This window comes from Rosa rugosa, chromosome 3, assembly GCF_958449725.1.
Source record: "Rosa rugosa chromosome 3, drRosRugo1.1, whole genome shotgun sequence".
In the NCBI taxonomy this organism is placed as follows: Eukaryota; Viridiplantae; Streptophyta; class Magnoliopsida; order Rosales; family Rosaceae; genus Rosa; species Rosa rugosa.
Window position 1 is genome coordinate 24,606,609 of NC_084822.1, and position 23,139 is coordinate 24,629,747.

Genomic DNA, 23,139 nt, shown 5'->3' on the forward strand with positions numbered 1-23,139 from the left:
CCTAGCTACATCAAGGGTGGAAGTTAACGTGCCCCAAGCTGAGGCACCCAAAGGTACAATTCCTAACTCTAGTGGTTTAATTAAGACTAACCCAGTTGTTTCTATACCTTTCCCAAGCAGGTTTGCCAAGACGAAGAAAGATAAATCTGATCAAGAGATCTTGGAAATCTTCAAGAAGGTTCAAGTGAATATGCCCCTGATTGAGTGCATCAAACAAGTGCCTAAATACGCCAAGTTCTTGAAGGAGCTTTGCACCAAAAGGAGGCAGACAAGATTGAAGGAGGTGGTGAAAATGAGCGAGACGGTATCAGCCGTTATCCAGAGGAAACTACCCCCAAAGTTGAAGGACCCAGGGAGTTTTTCTGTTCCCTGTATCATTGGTGACACCAGGTTTGAAAATGTGATGTTAGACTTAGGGGCATCCATAAATGTTATGCCTTATAATTTGTATGTGTCCCTAGGTCTAGGCCCTCTTAAAAGGGATAATGTTGTCATTCAACTTGCTGATAGGTCTAACAAATACCCTCAAGGGTATGTTGAGGATGTTCTTGTGCAGGTAAACCATCTGATATTCCCTGCGGATTTCTACGTATTGGACATGGAGGAATCACCCCTAAATACCACTCCATTACTTTTAGGGCGTCCCTTTATGAGGACTGCAAGAACGAAGATCGACGTGTACAAAGGGACTCTCACCATGGAGTTTGATGGTGATGTTATACGCTTCAACATTCTTGAAGCCATGAGGTACCCTGTTTCTGACTTGAAACCTTGCTTTGCTATTGATGTAGTTGATTCACTCGCGCAGGTTTTATCTGAAGTAATGGTTGAGGATGAATTGGCTCTGACCCTAGAGGAGGTTGTCGGATATGATGCAAATGGGGAACCTATCCCCAAGGTTGAGTGGGACGTTGAGGAGCCTAGAGTGATCAAGACTGTGGCCTCACTGGAGGCTCAGCCTATAAAGAGGTCAATTTCCTATTTGTCAATTCCGGTTTCTACTAATAAAATGCTACGCTCTATTGTTCAGGCACCCAAGTTGGAATTGAAGGTACTCCCTGAGCATTTGAAGTACGCGTACCTAGGAGAAAAGGAGACCCTCCCAGTGATCATATCGTCAACGCTGGAGGTAGAGCAAGAAAGGAAGTTGGTGGACGTGTTGAAGAAGCACAAGACTGCCATTGGTTGGACTCTAGCAGATATCAAGGGGATCAGCCCAACCACGTGTGTCCACCGGATCCTGTTAGAAGATGGCGCCAAGCCCACAAGAGAAGCCCAAAGGCGTCTACATCCGCCCATGATGAAGGTGGTCCAAGACGAGGTGATCAAGTTGCTAGATTGTGGGGTGATCTACCCCATTTCTGATAGTAAGTGGGTCTCTCCAGTGCAAGTGGTGCCCAAGAAGTCTGGGGTGACAGTGGTACAGAACGAGGATAATGAGCTAGTGCCCCAGAGATTAGTGACTGGTCATAGGGTATGTATCGACTACCGGAAGCTGAATGCCATAACGAGGAAGGATCATATGCCCTTGCCTTTTATTGACCAGATGTTGGAGCGCTTAGCGGGCCATTCCTACTATTGCTTCTTGGACGGATATAGTGGGTACAACCAGATCTGCATAGCCCACGAGGATCAGGAGAAGACGACCTTCACGTGCCCCTTTGGGACCTTTGCTTATAGGCGCATGCCCTTCGGCTTATGCAACGCACCAGCCTTGAGATATCTGATGATCAAGAAGGAGGCCAAGCCCAGATTGATTAGATGGATCTTGCTGCTGCAGGAGTTTGACCTAGCGATCAAGGACAAGAAGGGAAGCGAGAATGTGGTGGCGGACCATTTGAGCAGGATAGTACATGAGGAGGACATCCAGCCCCTACAGGAAACTTTCCCAGATGAGCAGCTCTTTGGGATAGAGGTTAGTGTGCCCTGGTATGCGGATATAGTTAACTATTTAGTCACTAGGACATTTCCTGACACACTTTCCAAAGCTAGTAAGGATAAATTGAAGAAAATGGCTAGGCACTTTATTTGGGATGAGCCCTATTTATGGAAACATTGTAGTGACCAAGTCATTAGGAGATGTGTCCCAGAGTCTGAGCATAGGTCAATTCTGTCATTTTGCCATAGTGAGGCTTGTGGAGGCCACTTTGGGCCTCGTAGAACGGCCTTGAAGGTCTTAGACTGTGGATTTTATTGGCCCACTATCTTCAAGGATGCAAACTTGTTTTGTATTTCTTGTGATAGATGCCAACGGACTGGTAATCTTGGCCCAAAAGATCAAATGCCCATGAGCCCAATAATAACTGTAGAAATTTTCGATGTTTGGGGCATTGACTTTATGGGCCCATTTCCTTCGTCTAATGGCTGTTTATATATACTATTGGCTGTGGACTATGTATCAAAGTGGGTGGAAGCAAAAGCCACCAGGACTAACGATTCAAAAGTGGTTGCAGGTTTCTTGAAAACTAACATATTTTCCAGGTTTGGTGTGCCACGTGTGCTGATCAGTGATGGAAGTTCTCATTTTTGCAACCGGACAATCGAGGCTTTGCTGAAGAAGTATGGGGTAACCCATATGGTGTCCACGCCCTACCACCCTCAGACCAGTGGCCAAGCAGAGGTGTCCAACAGGGAGATCAAGAGGATACTCGAAAAGACAGTGGGCCCAACAAGGAAGGATTGGAGCCAGAGATTAGATGATGCATTGTGGGCCTACAGAACAGCCTACAAGACGCCTATTGGGATGTCTCCCTTTAGGTTGGCCTACGGAAAGGCATGCCACCTTCCAGTGGAGCTAGAGCACAAGGCTTGGTGGGCTGTCCAGAAGTTCAACATGGATTATGATGCAGCGGGCCTACATAGGAAGCTACAGCTAAATGAGCTTGAGGAGATAAGGAATGAGGCCTACGATGCTTCATGGATCTACAAGGAGAAGACAAAGGCCTACCATGACAAAATGATCCGCGGAAAAAGCTTCCAAGTGGGCCAGAAAGTTCTGTTATTCCATTCCAGACTTAAGCTATTCCCTGGTAAACTTCGTTCTCGTTGGGTTGGCCCATTTATAGTTACAAATGTGTTTGCTCATGGTGCTGTAGAGATCAAGAGTGAGAAGACGGGGAAGGAGTTCAAGGTAAATGGGCATCGTCTCAAGCCCTACTATGAGTCCTTCGTGGGGCACACATTGGAAGAGATACCCCTCCAGGAGGCACCCCATGACATGTGAACAAGGAGAAGAGTCCCGGCTGAAGGACTATAAATATTAAGCGCTGCATGGGAGGCAACCCATTTCAACCGAAGCTGTGGAGGAGCCATCAACGAGAGTTTGACATTTCTATCCCTTCACTTGCTTAGGTTGAATTGTACTTGTGTCTTTGTTTGTTTGTTTGTTTATTTTACCCTTCCCATATTTAGGGTCTATATACCATATTCTTTTGCCTACATTGAGGACAATGTAGATTCTAAGTATGGGGTGGGTTTACACCTTTATTTTCAGATTTTTTTCAGTTTAAAAAAAAAAAATAATAATAATAATTATTTTGTTGGTTTTATAGTCTTTTTGTTTGTTTGAGTCTTAGGATGCTCCTAACGTCTAGGATGAACATGTCTCTGAATTCATGGCTGAAGGTTTTCACAATCGAAATAGGACTTAATTGAATTCTGTGGTTAATCGACGTTGTGATACTTGTATGAAGATTTGAGATAGGATTGTAACTTGGTTCATTAAGCATGCTAGGATTAAGTCTGATTCATTTGACCCTAAGTGAGCTTTTGAGCTAAAATACTTTCTTTTCGAGTGCTTAATTGATAATTCTAGAATTTCGTGGCTGTATTTGCAAAACCTCATCATTCTTTGAAAATTCAATGATCATGTGCCATAAATTTTAATGGACTAGAGAGTACTAGAACTCGGCTGTTGTGACTGTCAAAACTTGTATGCCATAATATGCACTGATCCTGGATAGGATAGAAGGCATTAGGGTAACCACCATAGCCAAACAAGCATGTGTCCCCAATTGTGCCCGTCGTGGGACTCCTTAGAGTGAACCCCTTTGAGCCTACGTTTAAAACCTTTGTTTCATCACCCTCACTACCCTACCTTGAGCTTAGTACAGGATATCTCTACCCTTGTCCTAGGGACTTAGTAGAGCATGACATAATGTGTAGGGGTGACGATGAAAGACAAGTGTGGGGTGGGGAAAATCCAAGAAAAAAAAAGAAGAGAAAAAAAAATTTTCCATAAAAAAAAATTGAAAGAAAATGAAAATGAAAAAGAAAGAAAGAAAGAAAAGTGGCAAAAGAGAAGAAAAATTGAAAAGAAAACTCTTGGGAAATTGTTGAAGTGTGGTTTTGGACTTTCAAATTTGTAGAAGGCTCAAAGTTGAAAATTATGCCTTTGTCCATTCCCATGTTGGTTAGAGTGAAGGTTTGGCCCAAAACAATGATATTTGGTCTACAAAAATGATGACATAAGGTGGTCCATATATGCTCTGCTAGGTCCTTAGGATTTTTGTATCCTTAATCTTCATTTCGAAAACCCTAGCTTAGCCCCATTACAACCTATTTTAAGTGCTGACTTGATCCTTGAGATGGGCAGTCTTTGGTTAGTGGAGTCAGGTACGCAGTCGAGCTTATGGTTTAGGTCCATTTGTGCACTTAGTCATTTCTTGAGGTCTTTAATAATTCTTCACAAAATGCGTTTATTGATGAAATATGCAAGTTGTTTGTTGCCTTACAATTTGTTCTCTTGCATATACTTGAGTGTGAAGCTTTTAAGCATAGCCATTTCTGAGAGAAAAATTGAGAGTATGCCTTGTGAGTTTGGATTGGACTTGTTCGAAACATGCTATCATTCACTGTATAACTTAAGTTCTCCACATCTTACTTAGTCATATGAGCGTTACATGTTTATTAACCATGGAATTATCTATGCGATTTTGATTAAGTGTTTAACGTGAAAGCCATGAGTTTGGAGTCTCTGAGACAACAGTTAGGGGTAGTAGAGTCATTTACTTGCTTTTTGTCGAGTCTTTGTTTTGTTTTGTATTTCTGTTTTGCTAAGGGACTAGCAAAAGTTAAGTGTGGGGTATTTGATAGGAGCATAAAGTGCGACGATATTATTGAGTATATGCCCCATTTTAGACTTGTTTCTCCCTTAAGTTTCGTGTTTTGAGTTATCGAGTCAGTTTAAGAGTCTTGTACAGTGTTTGGCGTAAAATAGGCGCAAAATGCGAAATTTATGAAAAAAAAATCCTAACGGGATCAGGATTCCTTACCGTCGACGTTTTTGCGGTCTTTACATTAATTCCCTTTATTTTCTCTTAAAAAAATCTGATATTCTCCACCTTTTTGTAGGAAATTTAAGACGTTTGACCAAGCAATGAAGAAGGGAAATAAAGGAGAAAGACGTTTCAGCTGGAAAATAAATAAAGGAGAAAGACGTTTTTAGTTCGGGAATAAAGGAGAAAGACGTTTCAGCTGTTAAAAGACCCCATTATGAGAGGAGTTAAGGCCATAAAGGAGACGTTTTCAGTTGGAAAATTAAAGGAATTATGATGCAATCCCATCCGTCCAATGATGAAGGGTATGATCGACAAAAGCCAACCAATGCTCCCCTATAAATAGGCAACGTCCAGAACAGAATTTCCATCACTTCCCGGCCTATCACTTCCTAGCCAAGATCACTTCCGGGCCTATCACTTCCTGGCCAAATACTATTCCAAGACTGCCCAATTCACTCCTTAAACTTCCAACAACTACAAGACCGTGACCACCATCCATCCATCAATCTACGAAGTTCTTAGGCGCTGAGTCAAGGACGCTCCACCACCATAGCAGAGACGAGTTCATCACCTTGTTGCTAAGCCGCTGAGGAAAGCTTCAAAGTGTAACTATGACTCTACTTACAATTGTTGTTTCGGTTTTGTGTGTTTGGATTTGCGAGTTGTGTAATTGGAGACATGAGATTTTCAGAATATTTTTATTAATATTTTTTAGATTTTCAGTTTATTATTGAGTTAATTTCGAGAATTCTTTTATGATGCATGTTACAATCTTGTGCCCTTTTATGTGTTTAGGTAATTTTCAGAGTTAGGTTCATAAGTTTGCATGCTAGAATAACGGTGAGAGTTCTTGTGTGTTTGCTTAATTTGCCAAGAGTAATTGTTATTTGTTAAGACGCTGAGTTAAACAAGTAGTAATTAGTTCTAAAAAGTGGTAAAAATCATGCTTTAATGATTAAACGATTCTGGAAATTACGTGTTAAATTCTATGTGTAATGGTTAATTTGCACGTGTGAGTTGATTCGAGGGTTAGATAATACTACTACTTAAGAGGACTACGCTGAGTGTTTTCAAAAATTAGTAGTATTAGGCTTGGTAAGGACTTTTCCGATCCAAGCCTACATTAGAACGAATCAGATAAATGGATTGATCCGCTGAGGCTTTTCATTTGGGCTCTTATCTAAGCGTTTAAGATGGGCACATTTTTGTAGCATGTTGAAATGAATTTCTGAGTGGTATTGGTCTAGGTTAGGGAAGTCGATCATTGTATATAGTTTTATTTGTTTTGTTTTTATTTTAAGTAGATTAGGAACCAAATTCCAAACCCCCATTTTATTCTTTTATTTGTTAATTGACCTTTTTGTGTAGGTGTACCCTACAATCCCCGGACTGAACGATCCCTGCTTATCCTATACTGACAACTACATTTTGCAGGGTTAAATTGTGAGGCTATTTTAGCCGCATCACTCACACATTTTATGCAGAACATTGGAGTTAGAATGAGCAGCAATGTTTTGATTCAACAAATCAGAAGCAGATTTAACAGTAAACTTACTATTGCCAGTAAAATCCCAAATCATTTCATCATGGAAAGAATAAAAAGGTATCAGGACAAATTGAATTTTGACGACAACATCTGCAGTGAGGATGGCTGAAAGTTTTTGCACATCCCACTACTTATTCAAAAAGTAATCAGCTACAACTTCTTGGTTATTAACATTTTCTTTTTGAGTATCAGAAAGTAAATTAATAAGAGGAAAAGGAAGAACCCATTTGAAATGCCAAAATTTAACAGTTTTACCATCACCAATGATCCATCTGATACCAGAAGAAAGAAGCTTTTTAGAGTCTAAAATGCCTTTCCAGGCTGAAGAAGAATTTGAACGTTTAGGAACAGTCCAGAAAGAATGGTACTTCAGATATTTTTCTCTGATTAATTGAACCCGCCAGTTACTATGATCTGTTAAAATCTTCCAACCTAACTTGGCAAGGGTAGCTTGATTAAAGTGGGAGAAAGATCTTATACCTAGTCCTCAAGGGTCTTTAGGAGTACAAATGGTAGACTAGGGGTCATCATGGGCCGGGCAAGGGCTATTCCTACCCTAAATTTTAGGGCTTAGGGTCGGGCCGGCCCGAGGATTAAATATGGTAATCCTTATTCACCCGAAAGGTTCGAGCCGCTAGGGCCTAAAGGGCCGGGTCGGGTTGGCCTTCTAAATAGAGCCAAATACGGCCGAAATGGGCCGAAAATGGCCTTATTTTGTTTAACAAAAAGAAATATGTTATTTTCATTTTTTATCAAAATATGGCTCAATGGTTATATAGATAATCCAAGACTCAATCTTTTTGTTGTTGATCATATTTAATATATATATATCCATTAATTTGGTTGAAATTTTGCCGAGATGATCTATACATTAGTAGCTAAAAACTGAACGGTCGAGATGTGAAAATGCGACCGAAAAGTGACCCTAAACCCTAACCTCAGAGCGAGGCATTACTCTGGATAGGATCTGTATACATATATATATATATATGTCAGGACCCGCCCCGGATTTCACCCCGAAATCCGAAGTGGCCCTGCGGGGCCCACTTTAGAAGAAATTCTACCAAAAATTTGGCGGAACTTCCCCTAAAAGTAGGCTACCCAAAACCTGTAGGAAAACATTTACACTTCTAAATCATCCATCCTCATTCTCCTGGAGCCATCTGCTCCCCAAATCACAACTCCCATTTCACAAATATCAGTCTCAACCTAAAAACAATATTAATCTCATAGATTATCAGAGCAATACTAATCCCCTAGGTAACAAAGAAACAGAAATAGAATGAGTACGCGGAAGCAATGCTGTTGACTATGCCACTCCATGTACGCCCGACCTCAACTAATTTCGCCTGCAAACTGGGCATTGAAACCGAAGGGCCCAGGGGAAAGTATTGAAAACACGTTAGTGTGAGTGGACAAAAATAAATAATTAAGATGATTTAAATGAAGCAAACTTAAATACTTTCCCACTTATTTAAATTTATAAAACTTCGATGCATGCCACGTTTATAAAACACATTTCTTTAAACTCAAAATCTCGTGAAAACATACCAGCCCCGCTGGCTAAGAGATATCGGACTAGGCCCCGCTAGTCAAGTAATAATAGGATATGGGGAAGAGATATCACCATACGGGTAAAGGAGCCCCTTAGGCTCTTCCTACCCTCGACTGCCACCCACACATAGATTGTGTGAGGAGGAGAACTAATAACCTCGACTACCACTCACGTGAGGAGGAGAATAAATCACCTCGACTGCCACTCACAAACACAAAGTAAGTGAGGAGGAGAATAAGCTACCTCAACTGCCACTCACAAACACAAAGTAAGTGAGGAGGAGACCTAATCGAATGACCCGAGTATGGTGTGGAAAAACAATCGAAAACCGGTAAATCAGTAAGGCTTCCCCAACCTCGCAACAAAACACGAGTATGAATCCCATCCATACTCGGAAAATCTCAAGAAAATATATACTCCAATGACGTGGCCCCGCACGCCAAATTTCTAGAATTCATAAACCATTAGGCGAGAAATAATCGATAAAATAATTCAATCGAAAATCCCATTTTCGAAAAATATTCCAAAAATCTCAATATCGACGAATAAAATATATTAATAAATTCCGGAAATCACCTCGGAAAGTAATTCGTCGAAAATCACTTAAATCATGATTTCAAATAAAAGCCATATATCGGAGATACTTATCAAAGGCTCAAAATCCATTCCCGAATCATAATTGAAAATAAATTATAATTAATCTCCGAAAATTTAATCATATTCCGAAAATAAATCATAAAATCCAAATCTGAGCATAATAGATTCGTATATGAAATTCATATGGAAAAACAATGCCAAAATTAAAATCCAAGGCAAAATATTATGCTCGATAATAAAATGATAAATAAATTTTTATTTCGGGAAAAATAAATGCATGCATCATTCTTTAAAAATAAAAGTCCACTCACAGTACTATTCAGGTGATCACGCATACGAGTTCCTAAAATCAATTCCTCATAATTACATCTCCACTTCTCCTCGGATTCAACCCACATTCTACCACTAATACCAATTCGTTATCTTAAAGGTTCCAAGTCAGAACCGAGAGATATCCGACGGTCGGATTCTCATAATTCGATAATCGAAACCCTAAACTTCAAAAATTCATAATTAATTCCAAGCTTCTCCAAAAATCACCAAACTTCACAAACAAGCTCTACAACATTTATAGAATTTAATGGGCTAAAAACTGGAATTAAAACACTGCCCTACACGCCTCCACGCGCCACCCACAGTGGCGGCGCGTGGGGCTCACGCGCCGGTGGCCACCACCTCCAATGGCCACCAAATTTGGACAGCACCACCTACTCATCAGACCCAACCATTCATTAAACTACAACAAGTTCCGATTTTACCTGGAAGAGCTCCAATTCGGCCGGTGAAAAATTTCCAGAAATTCCAAGAACCCTAGAAATTGCAAATCGTTAATTCGACCTCTACACTGCAAATTGAAATGAAAGACCTTAGGGGAAATGATCTATGTCAAAAACCGAACCTTCGATGTCAATTTCGTGGCCGGAAACGGCCGGAATCGGAAGAATCGCCGGAAAACCCCAATCTGCTACAGTGAAGTTCACGACTCCAAATCGAGCTCCACCGGTCGAGCCACCGCAAAACACCACCCCAGGCGTGTCAAGGGAGAGAAGGCGAGCCTGATGATGTCCGGATTCCATCGTGGGGTGGCCGGAAAAGGAAGAAATCGGAGGGAGAAGAAATCGGGCCGAAGAGGAGAAAGGATCGGGGGAGAGGAGAGAGAAAAGCCGGTAAGTTTCCAAAATGGAAACTTACCACAGTAAATTGGCTATTTATAGAAACTTACCCTGAACAGTAACTATGAACAGTAACTTTAATCTTTCGCTTATAACTTTCGCATACGAACTCCGATTTTTACGAACCACATATGCACGCGCTCGGTTTAACGTTCTCTACAACTTTCACGAAGGAAGTTTTCTCAAATTTTGACCCGATCAAAAAGTCAACTTTTAGGGCCACTAAAGTTACCGAAAAAGAGTGAAAGTAAATCGAATTGTCGTTTACTGTCCAAATGACTAGTAAACCGGTGAATTAAGATACGGGATGTTACAATATATATATACATATATATATATATATATATATATGTATATATATATATATATGTATATATATATATATATATATATTGGAATAACATTTATAAATATTAGTTAAAGTGGGTATATTCAATTAACTATCTCTCTAAATCTCCTAAAATTTGAGAAACGGTCAGATCGGCCCGCCCTAATGCAAGGGCTGGGTTGGGCTTTGGCCTTAAGGGCAGGGCGCGCTTGGGGCAGACTTAGGGCCGAAGGACTAAATGATGACCTTTATGGTAGACCAAGCCACTGGAAATTCAGTGGTATTGCCCCAGAAGAATTTTCTACATTCAGCATCTAAATCCTTAGTAATTTTGGTTGGACATTTAAAACAAGATAGAACATGGTTAGGTAAGCCAGAGAGGTTGGCTTTGAGAAGAGTTAACGTACTTTCCGCCTCTAGACAGAGAAGCCCCTTTCCAACCAGCTAGATTTTTCTGCATTTCCAGAACCAGATCTCTGGAATTGATGGGGTCTTTCCAAAAATTAATGTTATTAATACCAAGATACCTACCTAAAGTTGTCTTGTGTTGAATATTCAGAATATTACTAATATGAGTCCTGATAGGTGAAGGAATGTTATGAGAGAAGTAGAGAGTGGATTTCTTATAATTAATTTGTTGACCAATAGCTTTACTAAAAAGATTTAAAGTGTTCAGTAAATGTTTGGCAGCAGACGTAGTAGCTTTAGTAAAGATCAGACACCATTGTTCAACTCTTTGACAACATGAAAAACCAAAAGCTCTACCCTTCCATCCCTTGGATATATAGAAGGGAGGGCAGAGGCCTTTGGCATTAGCAAAGAAGAGATTAGAAATCCTAAGACCATTAGGAGAGGTTGTAAACCAACTTGGTTCTTTGTAGAGGTACAAAGAGCATTCAAATGTTGATTTAAAGGTTCAATACAGAGAATAAAAATGTAAGGAGAGAGAGAGAGAGAGAGGATCTCCTTGTCGAATTCCTCTTTTAGGTTCAAAAGGAGATTGGAGAACGTCATTGAGATTAATAGAGAGGTGACTGAAGTAATGCAATTCATAACAAGATCAATCCAGTGCTTATGGAAACCAAAGCTAGAAAGACAGTGAGCAATAAAATCCCAGTTTAACAAATCATAAGCTTTTTCCAAGTCAATCTTGATAGCCATAGCACTAGAACGGTTTTTGGTTTTGCTAAAGTTAGAGAAGTTCATGAGCAATAAGAATATTGTCAAAAATGGACCTACCCGGAACGAAAGCTCCTTGATTAGGAGAAATACACTTATGAAGTAGAGGTCTTAGCCTATTAACTAAAATTTTGGATATAATTTTATAGATATTATTACATAAGATAATTGGTCTAAAATGGTTGACTAATTTGGGATAAGCCGTTTTAGGAACCAAAACAATACTAGTTCTGTTGATCAGATGTAAAGGAGTATTGTGTAAGAAAAAGTCTTGAACAAAAGGAATGACTTGACCTTTAATTTGATCCCAATACGTTTGGTAGAAAAGAGCATTAAGACCATCTGGACCAAGAGCCTTGAGGCTTCCAATTTGCTTATTGGCTTGAAAGATTTCTGCTTCAGAAACTGGTGCAAGTAACTTGTTATTATCAGCATAAGAAATGCAAGGACTGATATTAAAATTAACATAGAAAGAGACCAAAAATAAAAAGAGAAGCATTGCATGAAGAATGGAACTAGTGACTATAAAAGAGAGGAAAGAACCACATAACCAATTGAGCTATGCTAAAAATGTGTAAATTTTAGTAATTTTCGATCGTAATATTTGTATGAAATACTCGAAATCCTCTTCTCATAGAGAGGCCCTTCATAGTGCCTCAATAAGCTAATCCTAGCCGTCCATTATGACTTTATGGCCAGGATTCCCTTCTTCAGTTAGGTGGCTATGGAAGTTGAGTGGCGATGAAAGGGGTGGTGGTTGCGTAACTGAACATGTGCAAAATTGGAATTTTATGGGACAAATAAACAAAAAAGATAGTCGGGTTCTGTATTAAGCATTTAGCAATTTGTGAATAAAATTTCTCATAAAAAAACGTTAAGATGGAATGAAACGTGATGAAGGGTAATTTTATTCATACCTTCTAAAATTGATATGCAGACCTTGTATGATTTTTAAAAACTAAAAAAATTACAATTACAGTTTAGCGGCTTTTGCGTCTCTCTCACCCCGCATGTTGAGAGACGGCTTCTCATTCTAAGATTGATAGTGATGGTGCCATGGCATGCATGATGGGAGGACATAATATATTGGGAGATCATGCTGGGGACGATGACTCAATGGTAGTAGGTGACACCACCGGAAGTGGTTGGACTGAATTCTGCAGGAGATGCTGTGCGATAGTGTTGGTGTAGTGTTGGTAGAAGATGAGAACGGAGGCCATGAGGGGTTAAAATTGGAAGAAGAGGTCCAAATAGCATATCTGAAAGTCTGGATAGAAGCACTCCAGGATGAATACCAATTTCCAGGAAAAGAAAAAAAACATGCGAATTTCATGCAACTGTTTATTACTCCTCCGGACTGGTCCAGACGCCATAAAACTGGCTTGTCTGTAGTTCAATTATCTAAAACAAAACTCATTTTCAGGCCTACTCTAACGAATTTGAAGAATCGCAGTTCTTCTGAATCAGAAGTGCGTGGAAGTCGTGGGCTTTTTCAGTCAACCCAATGTCTCTGAATGCATTCCAAACCCTCCTACAGGCAGAAACAACAAAATCTGCAGTGGTTGAAAGCTTCCACTGATCAACAACTTCTCCCACTTCTTTCAGCTGCCCAAGCATTATATATGAGGAAATGATGCAAATATAATTTCTACTTGTCATCTTTTGTTTTGTCATTAACAAGGATTTCCATATCTGATCGATTCTACCTTTGTTTCCTAAACCAGCATGCAGAATAATGAGGAAGTCGTACGTAATCCATTCGCTTTGTGTGATTCCTTTCTCAGTTTCAACCAGAGAGTTGAATTCTTCATTCACCAGATGACCAATATTGATATATAGATTGGCCAGGTTAATGTATGTTTCCCAGCCTTCAGCAAAACCAGGATCAGATCTCATTTCATCTAATATCCATTTAACTTGATCTATCTTTAGCATTGCAGCACATGAACTTATCCAAAGATTGTAAGTGAAGATATCTGGGGCAACCTTCTGCCGTTTTAGTTCTTCAACAACTAAAGGGACCTTCTCCACTTGTCCCACTGACATGTACATAGTCATCATCTCATTGTAAGTAAGGGCACTAAGGGACAGCTTCGAATTCTTTATTCCCTCATAGAGATCCTCAGCCTTTTCAGTCAATTTTGCTGCAGCATAGCAGTGGAGGAGAGCAGTATATGTCTCACTAGTTTTTGCAGTAGGAGGTAGACCTTCAAAGTACCGTTCTGCAGCATCAATACCAAAGACTTTTGTCATCAAGACAATGCGGACTGCATAGTCTGAATCTAATAACTCAAACTCATTATGGGCGACCATCCACTCCGATACCTGCAAGCTTGTATCAATTACAAGACAGCATTCACTGAACTTTTAGCAAAATTTTGATTGCAGCATTAAATTGAAAGAGATATACAATGATTACATTTAATGTTCCGATTTAAGATCTTAGTAAAAAGAGAAACAAAACAAAACAAAACACAAAAAGCAAAAGGAATTACATTTTTTGTTTTGAAAAACAAAAAGTAGTTGGAACTATTAAAACTCCTGCAGACTATGAAACCGCAAATTAAAAACTCATTGATCAATGCCTTGGGTCAATAATGGAGATGTCCTTCATGCAGCTCCCAATGTTTTGGTACTGCCATTGTTTTCTGAGAGATATGAAAACAACAAACCTCTGGTTCTAGATTTTTTTCCAAACCTTTTGCGAACTTTTAAAACAAAACAAAAAAAGAAAAGAAAAACAGAACACAAGAGTGGAGGATAACTTAATATAGCTATGCTGATAGACTATCGTATGGATTATCTCAAACTTAACTTTTAGAAAGAGACGAAATGAATTTGTACAATATCCAACAATGTAACCAAGACCAGCCTATCTCCTTTTATTTTGGCCAAAAATCATTACTTACCCAGTTACCCATAATATAGGACACAAAAGGGGACAAAAATTCTTCCCATAGTATCGACCAAGAAAAATAAAAAATTCTTCCCACAGTCATCAAGGAACTCACTAACAAAGTATTATTAGCACAAACTAGTCATAAATTTCTTTCTTTTACTTAATTATCTTTTTTTTTTTATATGTTATATACAGACGAACATAAACTCTTGTAAATTGGGGCAGTTCAGCAACTGATGACATATTTTCCCTTATAACAGTAATCAAATGGTAAGCAATTCAGGAGGGTTGGTATTTAGACATCCATTTTTCAATGCTTAGCTTGTGGCTTACCATGATACCTGAAAGACATATCATAAATTTTCAAGAATGCTTAAAACAATTGCTACTCTAACCCTTTTTCTAAGCAATAGGTACATTCAGACCAAAAAAAGACAAAGCAATAGGTACATAGAATTTCAATCCTTCATCAGTTTCGTATCCATTTAAATACTATTGGTTATGTTCTAGCAAAAACCTCCTAATGGTATTAAGACTGGGGAAATCATTACAGTTGTACGAAACCTCTTAAATGCTTCTGTTATGCATACACAAGAATAAAAGTGCTCAGATTCCACTTTCCATGATTTTTCTGGCCACCAGAACATGAAGAGAATCAATTTTGCTACAAAGAAAACAGACTACGAACCTCGAGAGCGTGCTTGTGACGCTGAGACATCCTAAGGTCCTTCGAGATCTGGCGAAGCTCTGAGATGGTGATTTGGTTACCTTCATAGACCCATTTCTCAAGAACGTTGGTGACGCTTCTCTTGGGCAGCCTCAGCCTGAAGATTCTGGTCTTCAGGTCGTCAATTTCCTGAGAATCTTGGAGAGATTCACTCAGAGCACCTGAAGAAAACGATCTTGAAATACAAGTGTTGCCCACCATGCGGCTCGCACTGCATTTTCTAGGGTTACATAATAGACTGCTGTCAGTTCTCAGAGGACATTATATGGCCAATTTGGCCGCTTTGGTTGCTGAGAGAGTTGCAGGATATTATTGAAAGAAAATTAGATTCAGTGTAAGAAAGGAAGAATTAATTCGTTTGAGCTATGAAATGAGATTCCCCATGGTAAGAGGTTTTGATTAAAATCGAGCATTTTGAAATTCAGATCATCAATTTCCTTTTTCTGGTAACCAAACGGAGAAATGGGAGTTGGTGTTGCTTACCGTCTGAGAGTGACGAAAAGTGACCGAGACGCCATCGCCGCTCACCTATTTTGGGTTTAGTGTTTGGCTTGGGTCACCAAGCGCGCCTACTGCAGCATATTATGGCTGCGTTTGGGAGGGCTTTTTAGCTCCCCTGCTTATGAGCACAAGATGGAGAAGCGTTTGGTAACACAACTTCTGATCAGCTTCTTCCAAAAGCTGCTGCGGCTTCTCTCGAAAAGTAGAAGCTGCCTCACCCCTATTTTTAGAAGCCAGAAACCAGCTTCTCCACTGTAGCGGTAGTGACTGTAGATTAATGAATCTTTGAAAATACCGGTCTCTATCCTCCCTTGGTTGAGGCAATTACTGGATTGCCATGAAACCCTTCTTCTATCTAGACGCCGCACAATCTCTCTTCCCTCTCATCACAGACGCCGCATCACACAGACCCTCCCTCTGACGCCACCTCAGCCTCTCATCACGATTTCGGGTTGGAAATCGAAGGCTCAATCAAGGCTGCTAGGCAATTTGATTCGGGTTAGTTTTTTTATCTATTTCATGATAAATTTTTGTGCTTTTGATGAAAAGGAAGTATGAATTTTATTCTGGGTTTTGGATATGAGTAGTAGATTGTGATTTGTAGCACACATATATACTGGGTGTTGTGATGTACATATATTTAGAACTATTTAGAACCAATTTCAGGGATTTGGTCAATTCAATTTGCCTATGATTTGAGTACTGCTAGCATCCTTGTATCATTGGATATCTGTAATGGGTTGAGTTTGATTTTGTTTTGGTGAATTTTCTGGACCCTTGTAACTTGTGTTCATTGGTGTTGATCCCGTTTTGACTTAGTAGAGGTTCAACATGTGTCAGCAATGCAACTTTGAGATTGAATTCTGTTGTGTTCTAGGCTGTAGGATTAAGGTTTGATCTGTATTCAATCTTGATATGAACTGATATTAAGGTTTTAAGAAAGTTGCTGTTTGGAAAGATGAGATTAATGTATGCCTTGCTTCTTTAGAAAGAATCCTTTTCTAAACATTGAGATAATACTAAAATATATGCAAGATTTTAGAGTGTAGGAAAGATTGAAAGCTGCACAGCCTGCACTGAGGGCTGAGGCTTAGGTTTGAGAGGTTGGACCGTCGGACTGATGGACCGTCGAACTAGGAATCAGTAGGAACTATTTGGCTATTTTGCTATTTTGTTATATGCTTTCAGGGGTAGATAATGCACCCAATTGAACAAATTGATTTGAGTGGTCTGTATGTCAATGAGTTTATCGATGAAGACACAGGTTTCTGAATCTTTTTATTCCATAAGCTTCATGAATTAAGTTGTGATACCCCGGAAATTCGTATTTATTTTCCGAGGATTTTTCGGAATCTAATTTATGGTTATTGGACGGTTTCGTGGCTCATGGACGGAGCGGAAGTGTTTCGAGCGGATTTTTATTTGAAAAGTGTGGATTTAGGGGGGGGGTTCAAGGTTGACTTTTGATACATTGAGATTCTCCAAAAAATTCCTTCACGAAAGTCGTAGAGCATGCACGTCGATACGAGTTCGTGGACGTGCAGTGCGCATCAATTGGAGTTCGTATGAGAAAGTTAAGGTCTGCGGAAGTTTTGGGAAAGTTCTATAAATAGGAGTTTCCATTTTCGGAAACTTACTATTTTTATTTTTCCACTTTCCTTTTCCGAAAACTCTGAAACTCTCCGTTCTCTCTCTTCTTTGCGACTGACCCGACCCGAACCGAACCCGGAGATCCGACCCGTCCGGCAGTCCTTATTCCGGCGACCTCTACCGGTGAAACTCTCCAGATCAGCTCGTCTCCTCCGTGCGCTCCTATCTGTGGTATCCTCTTGAGGCGATTCTCCTCCACGGCGGCGCTGCAAGGCGGCACCGTTTGAGGTATTCGGACCCGATCGGAAAACGCAGTTCCGGCGCTTTTAGGAAGCATGGTATGTTTTCCTTATTCTCGAGTTGAAAGGTTTTCCTCGTTTTTGGTGTGAGTTGTGTGTGGTTTGAGTTACTCATACGGGCTTGCAAAAACTTATCGGGTTTGTTGTGTGGCAACCCGGTGCACCATTCAAACGGTGTAGGGTTAATCCTGCAGGTCAGGGAAATCGTGGTTGAATCTGAAGTAGCGTGCTAGCAGCTTTACAGTAGGAAGTCAATTTTGTGACTTTACCGTTATTAAGACTTCCGTTGTAGTGAGCTCTGAGGAGCATTTACGTTTTATTTTGTTGTTGACAATTTAATTTGTAAGCTTGTGTAGTATATAACTCTGTGGAGAGCGAGTGTATATTTAACTTTGAGGGTTCAGGGCATCAGTTTGTACTTGGTTTAAAGGGAAAAAGTTTTCAGGTATTTTGTATTTATGGCTGAACGATCACGCATGTATAATTATGGGATTATATATCGATTTTTTTTATTTGTGTTAAAAATCAGGGGCGTGACATAAGTTCTGGGTGACAATCATCAACCCATTTTCTTGCTGATTTTAGAGATACATTTGACTTTTTCTTGGAACTTACCTGCTTTAATGCTTCTAAGTTAGCATGGGGTGTTTGTTCCTCAAGTTGTTTAAACTGACTAGGAATTTTACTCAATTGGAGGCATGTGGTGTTATGGTTAAGAATTGTGGAAGTCTGCATTCAATTTAATCAGCACACTAAACATAATCATAGGATGGAAAATCTGCTCTGCCTGACCTAGTTTTTGGGGAGTTTTCTTTGGGTGGCTCTAGTGGATATGCAGAAGAGCTACAGGATAGTGGTTGGCATAGGAATCGATCACAGTTCCTGCTCTTCGAAGAAAAAGATTGAGCAATCAACCTTAACTAAAGTTAATATTTTTAACCATTTATGATTTTTGCAGTCAGGAACTGTAGAGAATAATTAGCTTATCAATTGACAATTCATTCTGTTTTGGTATCAATAGGAACTTGGAAGTCACATATTGGAATTGGAAGGATTTGACAATCAATGTGTCATTCCGTGTTTATCAAATTTATTTTATTTCTCTTTAGGAAATGAAAGTTTTGGCCTTTAGCTTCAGCAAACATCTGTATAGACATTGCATCTTGTAAGTTTCAGTCATCAAAATTACTATCCAGTTTCGCAGATTTTAATTTATGGTTTTGTTTTTCTTGTGTTAAGGTTCCCATTGCTATTGGAGGCCCCGGACTGGCACCTGGTGTTTGGTTCTGCAAGGATCTTCCGAGTGGTGGTCTTGCCAATGTTGCTGCAACTATGATCAATCTGCATGGATTTGAGGCCCCTGCTGACTATGAGCCGTCCCTCATTGAAGTTGTTGATAACTAGGAAATACAAGGCAACATAGGGAAAAGAATTCTCACTTGTTGAAGGAAAACTGAAATTAGGAGAGAATGTAGTCGTGCTTTCATTGATAATAGATGCCTCTTTATATAGAGGATTACAAGCATAGAGATAGAGTTGTACATGGAAACATAATCGTACATTGATTGGATATCTCTTAAGATTCTCCGAGAATATCTCTAATATAAACCCTATTTCAACTAGAGCAAGTAACCTAGAGTTTGGGCCAGACACATATTCTAAATTTACTTGAACACTCCCCCTTGTGTCGCCCAAACGTGGTGTTAATGCTTTGATCCGTTGGGGATCTAATTAACGATAAGTAAAGAGAGAGAGAGAGTTGACACAAGATGTATAGTGGTTCGCCTCCGCATGAGCGGGAGACTACGTCCACTTGAAAGCTATACTAGTGTGTCGAGCCTTGCGGCCTAACAAGATTACAAAGTATGTAATGGAATGTCTTGAGTTGTGGGAGGAGGCATTCCTTTTATAGATGAAGGAATGCTCTTCCTCTACTTATTCTTCGATGTGGGACAAGTTTCCACATATTTCTTAGTCTATTTAACATGCAGAAAGCTATGTTGTGGAGGCATCTTGGCAAGGGCAGAAAGGTGGCTTCCCGGTGGCGGATTTGTGACTTCCGGATACCGCCGCGTAGCCTGCACATAGGGCTACACGATGCATGTCTCGGTTGGGCCTTGCCATGTCTTGTGGATGTCCCAAAGTGGGTGTTACTTATGCTTGGTGATGTAGTAAATACTCCATATTATTGGAGGTATGTACAAGTCCCCGAAGTCCCCAAGTAAGAGGAGCTTCTTGGTTGGGGAGTTCAAATCACGAAGTCATCAAGCATAAGTAACCGGGCGGTACGGAGCCCCCACAAGTATAAGTTGCCGCTCGTATTAATGGAACGCGAAAAGAATTCAATTTGTCGGGATCGACAAATGGTAGAAGAATTCCATGTTCCATTAACGTGTGGTGTGTCGAGTAGAATGTCGGGAAGGCGTGAGCGGGAAGCACGTGAGCGGAAGCTCAAGGGGTGCCGGGAAGGCATGAGCGAGAAGCTCGTGAGCGGAAGCTCAAGGGGTGCCGGGAAGGCATGAGCGGGAAGCTCGTGAGCGGAAGCTCAAGGGGTGCCGGGAAGGCATGAGCGGGAAACTCGTGAGCGGAAGCTCAATGGGTGCCGGGAAGGCATGAGCGGGAAGCTCGTGAGGGGAAGCTCAAGGGGTGCCGGGAAGGCATGAGCGAGAAGCTCGTGAGCGGAAGCTCAAGGGGTGCCGGGAAGGGGCGGGAAGCTCGTGAGCGGAAGCTCAATGGGTGCCGGGAAGGCATGAGCGGGAAGCTCGTGAGCGGAAGCTCAAGGGGTGCCGGGAAGGCATGAGCGGGAAGCTCGTGAGCGGAAGCTCAAGGGGTGCCGGGAAGGCATGAGCGGGAAGCTCGTGAGCGGAAGCTCAAGGGGTGCCGGGAAGGCATGAGCGGGAAGCTCGTGAGCGGAAGCTCAATGGGTGCCGGGAAGGCATCAGCGGGAAGCTCGTGAGCGGAAGCTCAATGGGTGCCGGGAAGGCATGAGTGGGAAGCTCGTGAGCGGAAGCTCAATGGGGCCGGCCCCTGCTAGGCCCCGCTAGAGAGTCCCCGACTCCCCAGCCATGTTTGTTGAGGGGGAGCTGCACGGAGCAGAGGGTGTTGGGAAGCGATCCCAATCTTTGGTACCCAAGCGTCGGGGTTAACTGCCGGATCAATGGCTGCCGTAGGCTGTGTTAACTAGTCCCTTGCTGCCGGATCAATGGCTATTATGAGGCGTTGCCTGACCGCTTGGCGGTTTTGGTCGTAGACCGTGGACTCGTACAGTGTATGTGCACGAAAAAATGACAAAACACACAGAGCAAGCATGTATAGACATGGCATGTGCGGTAGCTCAAATTTGCAAGAGCGTAAGAGATAAGATGAAGCTACTTATCTTGTGCCAATTAGGGGGCTAGCGGAGTTTGGCCGAGCGTGATGCTCCATTGCATTGTGGCGGATAAAGTACTCCGATAATGTCCGTCAACTCGTAGCTGCGGTTGAATGCTCAATAGAAATAGTTGAATTTCCTCGAAACAAAATAGATGATCAATATGTGTATTTGTAAAAGCAACATCAACAATTTGCATATGTATTTGGACAAAATCGTAAGCAAAGTGTACAAGTAAATGTAGTAGTTGATGACAAATAAGTTGCATATATGTCTATTTTGAATGTCAAGTTTGCCGGGAACGAAACTCGTTATGTGCAATGATGGGACATAGCCGTGACGACATTGATTTATATGTAAATGCATGTCATGTGGCAGAAGTGGGAAAATTAATTTGATATACACATGCAATAGCCTATGTGTACGTGTATATATAAGTTCCTACCCACAAACCATATGCTAGAAACATAAATAGCATATATGCTCAAGAAGCATCAATATATCATGCCCTCATACCTGTCTTGTGTATGATAATCGGAAAATGCCTGACCGTATGGCAATGATAATTGGCAGGATATGTCTTTATATTGGAAGTGCCTAGCATAATTAACATGCAGCCGCTAAATGCCCACTTGGTCTTCCAATGAAGACAAGTATGGTGAAGGGTCGGTGCCCCATAGATACACATGATAATTAGTATATAAATCATGATGCATGATAATGGATGGTGTATGTTGTTTATGCGTATAGGCAGACAAGTGTCCAATGTTGTCAGTGCATGGCACTTGACCGTGGAGCCTAGCGGATTATAATTGAAAGATGGAATATGGCAAAGCATGCCTAGCAGGTTATGCAGACATGTGTGGTTGATAAATCCGTACGTAGCACGTGAAGCTTATCTAACTTGCAGATAACAATGATATAAATATTTAAACAAGAGAGCTTATCTCTGTGTGGCTCAAAGGCACTCGCCACTCGGTGTTTGAAGGAGCTGCGTCCCTGAGTTTATTTCTATCCCAGATTTTGAGTGGGTCGACTACCGCGATTTTAAGCTTGCAGGCCGAGTACAAAGTTGGAATGGCGGCAGGGCCTCGTACACAGGCAGAATGGTGCAGAGTGGAGACTTATTGAAGAGAGCCATGGGTGTACTCAGCCCAGCGGTTGGAGCTCTACCCAGCGGTTGCCGGTTGGCGGAGCACTGTCCAGCGGTTGCTGGTTGCCAGCGGTGTTGTCCAGCGGTGGTGTAGCTGGCGGAGATACTCGGTGGAGCCTGGCGTTCACCTGGAGCTTGGCAGAGACCACGGAGCTGTAGGTTGGGCGGATGTTTTGCCGGCGGTCTGGCTAGCCGCTGGTGCTGGAGGAGCGCGGGGATGGTTCGTCGAAGAGAGGCTGGCGGAGGTAGGCTAGCTGAAGAGTTCAGCGAAGGCTTTGCTGGTCAGCGGAGCTTCGGAGCGCAGCAAACATAGCTCGGTGGCGGCTCCGAGTTCGGCGGTGCCTGGAGTTCAGCGGTAGGAACTTCCTGCTGCTCTGAGTTCTTGAACGCTAGTTGTAGGGGTCTCTGGCGGAATACTACCGCTGGGTATTGCTAGCGGTCCACGTCGCCGCTGGACTCCCTGGTGCGTCCAGAGGACTTGGCGGAGCTGTTCAGTTGGGCGGCGGTGTCTCCGAGCTCAGCGGGGCGACAGTTGGCAGAGGTGATGGTTGAGCGGAGTCTGTCCGCTGATAAAGTACAGCAGAACAAGTCCGGCGGAGCTATGGCCGAATGGAGGCCGCTGGTGACCGGCGGAGCGGAGCCTTGTGCTCACTTGGAGCTCGACGGAGATTCGACACTAGCTTAGCAGAGGATTCGAAGTTCAGCGAAGAGGTGTTGCTCAGCGGAGGAGTTGCAGCTGGCGGAAAAAATTTGAAAACAAAGGAGATGGGTGCCCAGAGAAATTTTCTGGGTGCCCAGAGCAGTTTGCCGCCACCCTTTTTTTTTTTTTTTAGGCAGCCAGTGTTGACCTTCATGGGTTGGGCGTTGACCAACCTTGACTGGTGCTGACCGAAAGTGTGACCAAGCCTGATGGGCGTTGACCAAGCTTTGACCGCCCCATATGT

General features: G+C 41.6%; 3 protein-coding genes and 1 long non-coding RNA gene across 5 annotated transcripts; 3 read left to right on the plus strand and 1 right to left on the minus strand.

Annotated features, from left to right (window-relative positions):
- Positions 1-832: 832 nt before the first annotated feature.
- Positions 833-1,498, plus strand: LOC133735235 (uncharacterized; the record flags this gene model as incomplete). Its single annotated transcript, XM_062162642.1, has 1 exon — positions 833-1,498. A coding segment is annotated over exon 1 (489 nt), but the record flags the coding sequence as incomplete, so codon positions are not given.
- An 11,036-nt stretch (positions 1,499-12,534) lies between these two features.
- LOC133738189 (pentatricopeptide repeat-containing protein At5g09450, mitochondrial) lies at positions 12,535-15,980 on the minus strand. Of its 2 annotated transcripts, XM_062165651.1 has the most exons (3): positions 15,766-15,980; positions 15,244-15,502; positions 12,535-13,981 (listed from the first exon to the last, which is right to left on the minus strand). In XM_062165651.1, the coding sequence occupies exons 1-3, from the start codon at positions 15,798-15,800 to the stop codon at positions 13,082-13,084; spliced, it is 1,194 nt and encodes a 397-aa protein (XP_062021635.1). In that variant the 5' UTR covers positions 15,801-15,980; the 3' UTR covers positions 12,535-13,081. The 2 variants fall into 2 exon arrangements, with proteins under 2 accessions (XP_062021635.1, XP_062021637.1); XM_062165653.1 differs by lacking the exon at positions 15,766-15,980 and having other exon boundaries at positions 12,535-13,988; positions 15,244-15,384.
- On the plus strand, positions 15,916-19,244 carry LOC133737463 (2,3-bisphosphoglycerate-independent phosphoglycerate mutase-like). Its single transcript, XM_062165007.1, has 3 exons — positions 15,916-15,930; positions 16,057-16,281; positions 18,912-19,244. The coding sequence occupies exons 1-3, from the start codon at positions 15,916-15,918 to the stop codon at positions 19,074-19,076; spliced, it is 405 nt and encodes a 134-aa protein (XP_062020991.1). The 3' UTR covers positions 19,077-19,244.
- LOC133738190 (uncharacterized) lies at positions 16,288-18,131 on the plus strand. The gene is made up of 2 exons (XR_009860004.1): positions 16,288-17,711; positions 17,853-18,131. It is a non-coding gene; the product is annotated as an uncharacterized LOC133738190 (long non-coding RNA).
- Positions 19,245-23,139: the final 3,895 nt, after the last annotated feature.